The following is a 6942-nucleotide window of genomic DNA, read 5'->3' as shown; positions in this document are numbered from 1 at the left end:
TGAAGGGCCACAGAATATACCCTGGCTGATCTTAAAAATATGTAGGGGTCTAGCCTCTCCTCTCTGAGTGTGCATAATTCCCATAGTGTGAAAGGCAGTTGCTCACATGCAGAAAAGAAGATAAAAGAAACTAAATGACCATAGTGTACAGAGAGGTGTGTAAATTCTACTAAAGAAAGAGACAACTGTTTTCTTAATATTTACTTGTTCCTGCTACAACATAGCAGTTAGTTTTAAAAATTGAAGAGAAAAAAATAATAGTCTTCTAATGCCTTCTGTTTGCTTTTATATGACCCTATGGGGATGGAAATTATTTTATTCCAATCCTTCCTTTTCTCTCTCCATCCATTCATCCAACCGTACATCCACACCTCCCCCTGTTTCCTAGTTCTATGGTTTGATATGCATACATGGAGATATTTGTATTGTATATAATTCACTATATATTAATAGAAGTTTTTCTTGTTTTAAAAGTTGCAGGGAGAAGAAAATAAATGTAATAAAAGCTGCAGCTTATAAACAGAAGTACAATACACATGTTCACAGGCACACAGAAAGAACAGTGACATTTATTATCTAGCCAGTCACTTAAGAGGATAGCACAATATATACTATTCTGAATGCCAAGCAACAATGAAAATCTTAAAGTGATAAAACTCTCTCAATGTCATGGGAACACAACTGTCAGTTGTCATTACTGTACATCTCTCTGTTTCTTCATATATCCTAAACTGCCTATTCTTACATAATTCAACACATTTAATAATGTAGAAAATCAATTAATATTTACTGACCTGTCTCTGCTTCTCCGTGACGGGAACGCAGCATTACAGCCAGCCACTGTGCAGACATGCATCTCTTTTAAATGAACATTTCTGTAGTGAAGCTTCACACTGTAGGAACTCTTGAAACTTTTCTTGCACACATAGCAGATCTTGGGGTCTGGGCTGGAGCACATTTCACCTTCTGGGGAGAACTTCTGAGGGCTGCTGTAGTTGAATGTAGAAGCGAAACTTTCATGAAGGGCAGCCATACTGGCACTGCCTCCATTGTACAGTCCATATTGGCTCATGTAGAACATATCATATGTAGGGTCTGTATACTCTTCCTTCACCTTAATGACATCCTGGTTGGAAGAGTCGTGGTTTTCATCTGGTCTGTCACTGTGCATCATAGATTTTTCACCAGGTTCATGGAGGCGATCATCACCTTCCATGGATTCCTCACACAATTTGGGCTCTGATGACTCTGACTCATTTTCATAGTCTCTTTCATGCTCCTGGTCTTCTGATGTCATGCTGTCTGCCCTTCTTATGTCTGGTCTAGAAATGCATCTGCTTCTGTCACTTTTGGAAAAGTCTTTCACAGACAGGCCTGGGCTCATTTCCTCCTGAGAATGGCAGTGATTGTCATGACCAATGTCATTCACCATCGTGCTGCTGTCATTCACCTCTTCCTCTTCATCATCAAACTCATCAGCAGTATCGATAACTTCCTTTTCAATTTTAACTGGCATGCTAGACTTCCTTGGCTTCTTCTTGGGGGCAAGGTCAGCATTAGACTCTGGAGTGGGCATCAGCACTGAAGGTACAGATGACTCTGAAGGAGGAGGAGGAGGATGCTCCATGCCACTCACTGCTGGTATTATTGGACTGGTAGGGAGCGAGGTTGGAGGACTCACCATCTCTCCAGGAGTAAGTAAATTTCTGTAAAAAGGAGGAACAGGTTGGACAGTCTTTAAAGCCGGGAACACGAGCTGACTGGGAAGAGGGTTCTGTAGTACAGGATCTAGAGGAGGAGTGGTAAACCCCATTGGTGGACGCCCAGGACTTGTTAAAGTTAGGTTGGATTTTGTACTTGCTATGACTGGAGTGGCGGCACCTGATGTAGCACGAATTAGATCCTTGTCACGGTTGTTCCTTAACATAGGCATGTGGAGGCGGGGATTGGGGTTAGCACTGTGGCGATTGCGGCTTCTGAGAGAGCTGAAGACCATGTTGCAGCCCTCAATAGTGCACCGGTGCTTGATTTTCAGGTGAACGGCATTGTAGTGGATTTTAAGTGTACCTTTGTCATAAAAAGTTTTGCCACATGCATTGCAAAATACTCTTCCTTTCCTAGAGGCCGACCCCATTCTCCTCATTCTGTGAATACGGAACGAGCTTTTAGTGTGTTCTGGTTTTGATAAATCATTGACAGGAGTAGGTGTCTGAACAGGAGAGATGCAGGCTGGCTCAGTTTTAGGCTCAACATTTGTGATGCTGGTCAAAGCATTCCTGCTGGATGTTTGCTCATTCTTGAAAGGTGTAGGGGAAACTTCAGATTCACTGCTCTCATTATATTCATTTTGGGTTGTAAGGTTTGGTTCACGGAGCCTCATTGCTGGCTGTTCCAGCAGGAGGCCATTTGGAGGCAGCCCCAGCAGCGGAGCAGAGACTGGATTTATGTACTGGAATGGAAGCAGGAATGCAAGGCTATTTGGGATGTTTTCAAAATGATGAATACTGGAAGGATTGCTGTTCTCCAGGTGAGCAAGGAGACTTGGGCTCCTGGTGCGATTATTGCTTTCAATAAAAGTCCTTATATCTGAATCTGTCTTTGAAGATGGCACAGCCACAGCCTGCCCTTCTTTTTCTTGAATTGCCATCAGCTCCACAATGGATTTGGTTTCTCCAAATCTCAGGAACTGTTGAAGGGTAATGATCTCTTCTTCCCTGGACATGATGGCCCAGCGGTCCAGCACCTTGCCTGCAGCATCCTAGAAGCCATATCAAAGAAACAACAAACACAAAGAAAAAACGTATTGATTCTGCATAATTATTGAATTCAATAGAAGGTGTTCTGCTCTCTGAACATGAAACACTAAGCTCAAAAAACAACATGCAAACAGCATTAACAGAACTTGACCAAAATTTCAAACTTTCCAGCCATACAAATATAGTAATTAGAGTCACAGTCAGAGAAACAGATTGAGTTTAATAACGTCAGAGCAAACAAAATGTATACCATGGGGCTCTGATCCAAAATGCTTTCAATACTTTCATTTTAACAACATTGATCTAAGTACAATGCTACTGTTTAGCATATATTAGCGTAAAACATGAACTGTTGTTGTGCACTCCACTGTAAAATACAGAAAATTGTACTTAATCACTATGGTGACACTATAAGAAAGAGTTAAATAAATGCATTTGATAGATTTGCTTCTTAAATGTAAGAAGTCATAAGTCACTCGGCCATCTCACAAGAAATTTTGATGCAAGGCAAAAAAGTCTTAAAAATAGCACATAATACTCTTTTTTTTTTTTTTTTTTTTTTTTTTCATGATGGCAATACTGAAAAACATATTAATTATTAACTTGTATCAAAAGGTAGAAATTGGGACACTGGTTTTAAGTGTAACCGAACTATTACTGGCAATTGATTGTAAGCTTGCAATCTTGGTATGGTTTAGATTTAAGAGATTACTTTTTTTCAGCCTTGTTATAAATGACAGTTAAAAGTATGTAAAAAGTAAGCATCTGATGGATGTAGATAGCATAAATGTGTAAAAATGTTGTCTCTTAACACTGCCTTCTGATAGCAAGGGAAAAATCCAGAGAGAATACACATCAGTAATCACTAGACTATCTGTTGTTAAATATACATTAAAAAGCATTTCACACTTTCATTTTTGCTAGTAAGCATGAGATTTGCCTGAAGGTAGGACTTGAAAATTCTGCAATGTAATGTCAGGCAATCCATTCCAGTATGTATTGATAAAAACATATTAAAATACTTATATAATTAATACATAATTTTATTGACATCTTTCCTTTTGGGCAAATGCTGGACATAACCTCAGCACAGTAACTATAACCCACAAGCACTTTTGCAGGCCATCAGACCAGAATTATTCCAGTGCTTCCTCATGCATTAAACAGTTTGAAAGCCTTGCAAGATACTCCATTGTACTGTCTCTGATCTTTTTAAATCTTGAATCTCAGCTTCAGAACTTTGAACACTTTGGACTATGCACTACTGCAAAAACCACTAGCTCTTGTTTGATTATGAAGCCTGCAAATGCCTTTCTGGTTTTTTTTCAGGTCTTAATTTATTTCATTATCTTTAGTCTTCAGAGGATTAATTCCTCTCTTCCCTCACATTTCCTAGAGTATCGGAAAATGCAATTTGCCCCAAATAGTAAAGTATATATTTATTTGATTACATCTGTTTTTATTATCTCAGTTCTGATCTGTGTCACCTGTGGATACAAAGTTAATGTTGAAGGTCAATGCCCTGTATGTTTCAGTGCCTTAGATCCAACTGTAAAACCTCTAGACAGTCCTCACACATGACCCTTTCACAATCAAACCTTACAAGACTACAAAACCCTCAACAACATTTAACTATGGAAAATCTTACGCAGCTGACCCAGATGGAAAGCCCCAGAAACCATCTCTATGCAGAAAATGTTTAGCATGTATTTACACAGTGATGAAGGAACACCACGATGCAGGTGGTGGTCTTGATTTGCAGCATTAGTCAGGAAATGTCCTCACCTTTGAACATTTCTAATGCCCTTCCAGTTCTACCTGCCTGATGAAGCAGTATTTTACAGGCAGTCAGTGCTATCTAACAGGAATCATCCAGAACGTCAAAGTACCCCACCCAAGAACAAAATAAAGTGAAACAAAACAAAACCAAAATGGGTCGAGGGGAGGGAAAAAAATAAACCACCACTACCACAAAAAATTAAAAAACAGGTTCATATTTTAGTGCTCTAAGACTTTTACTTCCCATCCATCTGATTTTGGCTACGCTTCCCATGAATGTGACCTAAAACTTCTTACATATACTGCAAAACCAGACTTTGTTCAGATTTTGATCTCCAGGCCTTCACTGTCACCTCTGACCCAATCTAAATCCACACATTTCTAATCCCAGACTACAAGTATTAATTCCTTCTAACTGTAACTTGCATTGTTTGATGATGGAAAGAATGTTGTCTAATTTACACTGTTTACATGTACCGAATTAGGATTCCTGTCTGCACCCAGCTGCAGGCTGCTTACTACTGGTAGTAATTTGTTTTGTTTTTGCTTTAATTTGTAAATCACTCACAGGCTTATGCAACAGATGGATGCTTTACAAGAACGGGTATTTAAGTAAATAAAAATTAAATACAGCCAGTACAACAATAACTCGTGAGAATAGTAGGTACAGATCCTGTAACAGACTCCCGCATGTAAGCAGAAGGTGGTACCACACAGTCCCTCACCCAGTGGCAGCACACCCAGCTCTCTGCATGTACACAACAGGCAGGAATCGTCTAAATGTGGGGGCTCCCACTATGCTTTAGAGAACCCAGAAGTTGGCTACATGAGCTACCTCTCAATGAGACACCACCCCACTTTGTTTTATTTAGTTTAAGTGTTTGCAATGAGGAGGGCCACACCTTCAGCAGCTGCCAAGTCCCACTGATCAGAGAAACTGGCAGTCAAGAGTGCGAATGTCATGGCATTACTCTTGCTGTCATTCAGAGAAACAGCAGGGAATCAGAAAGCTGCTCTTAAATGATTTTTGCCTACTCTTACTAGTTATATTAAGCTATATCTTGTTAATTTTCAGCAATAAGTTGCTTGGCTTTTATTTCTCCAGCAAAAGTAAATAAAAATTGCATTGATGCCTGTATTTAATAGAAAACACACTACTGACGGATATTCTGTAGCATATGCTTCAATATTTACACAGGGATGGCTTTCCAAATCATTGTAAGAGTGTATTATGCAAAACTAGATAAAGAGCGAATAGGAATGTCATTTTTTGATAAAACTTAACAAAAAATCTAACCATTATCCCCTTTGAATTAAGCTATAACTAGCTAGGGATCTCTCTGTATATGGTAATACTTGATTAGACACTCAAGTCCTTTCTTACATGTAATCGATTTCTTGTTTCTTACAATCTCTCATGCTAAATTTTCTCCCCAAAGCCATTAAAACATATCCATATTTAAATATTCCATGACAAAAGGTTCCAATTTATATTACTTTTTTCAGTTCACAACTGATTAAGCCAAGCCTCCTGTGACAATGTGTACAAGGAAGTCAGTGAGTATAGAGATACCACAGCACATTTACAGCTCTAAGCCAGGCACTAGACAAGCAAACTATTCAGCATAGTGATGCTCTTCCTTCCTTGGCCATATAGCCCTGTCTTTATTTTTATTTTATATGTGTGGATAGCTCTCTCACAATTTCAGATGGAAAAAATCTTGTAATCTCCAAATCATATTAAATTAACCTCTAAGGATACAAGACATAACCTTGAATCTTCTAACTCTAAACAGACACGACTATTATTTGTATAGATACACATTCACATACATGCATACTCCATTAGATATATAAAGTAATGTCATAATTTATCACCCTGAACCTGCCTCCTCATTTTTTTTGATCATACGTTAGGAAGGGATGTGTCAGAATATGTTAGAGTACCTTTTGTATTAGTACTCTAGTACTAGTACTCTCTCAGAGAGAACAGGTGATGGGTGTCAAGATGATTATGTTGGATGACACAAACAGGCTACAACAGAAGATGGGCACAAAGATCACTCTAATTTTCAGGAGCTTAACTAGGGAGGATTGTGAAGATGAGTCTTCATTTCCTGAGGGCCTTTAGGCTTCACAAATTTCAAACTTTCCATTCACCTTTAAAACCTTCCAATTAAAAAACTTTCTACTTAGAAAATAAGAATACTCTACACAAACGTAAGTCTACACTATGAAAATAAACTGTAAACCTTGAACTTTTGTTATGAAATCAGTTGTTTTAAACTGTCACTTTGTGTGAGAAGCTCCATTGACTCCTGTGCCTGCATTACCTGAAGGTAATTTTATATGTCTACACTCACACTGATACATGTATTTACATACACCCCACCACCACCACCACTGT

General features: G+C 38.7%; 1 protein-coding gene across 1 annotated transcript in view; it reads right to left on the bottom strand.

Annotated features, from left to right (window-relative positions):
• Nucleotides 1-775: 775 nt before the first annotated feature.
• The window catches only part of BNC2 (basonuclin 2), a 300552-nt gene continuing 294385 nt past the window's right edge, over nt 776-6942 (bottom strand). The window contains exon 5 of the mRNA XM_026866323.1: nt 776-2758. Coding sequence (XP_026722124.1) covers nt 776-2758 — 1983 coding nt within the window. The remainder of the gene's footprint in view (nt 2759-6942) is intronic.

Source organism: Athene cunicularia, assembly GCF_003259725.1.
Source record: "Athene cunicularia isolate RWA chromosome Z unlocalized genomic scaffold, athCun1 chrZ_part2, whole genome shotgun sequence".
Classification (NCBI taxonomy): domain Eukaryota; kingdom Metazoa; phylum Chordata; class Aves; order Strigiformes; family Strigidae; genus Athene; species Athene cunicularia.
This window is presented reverse-complemented; position numbering and strand designations above follow the sequence as displayed.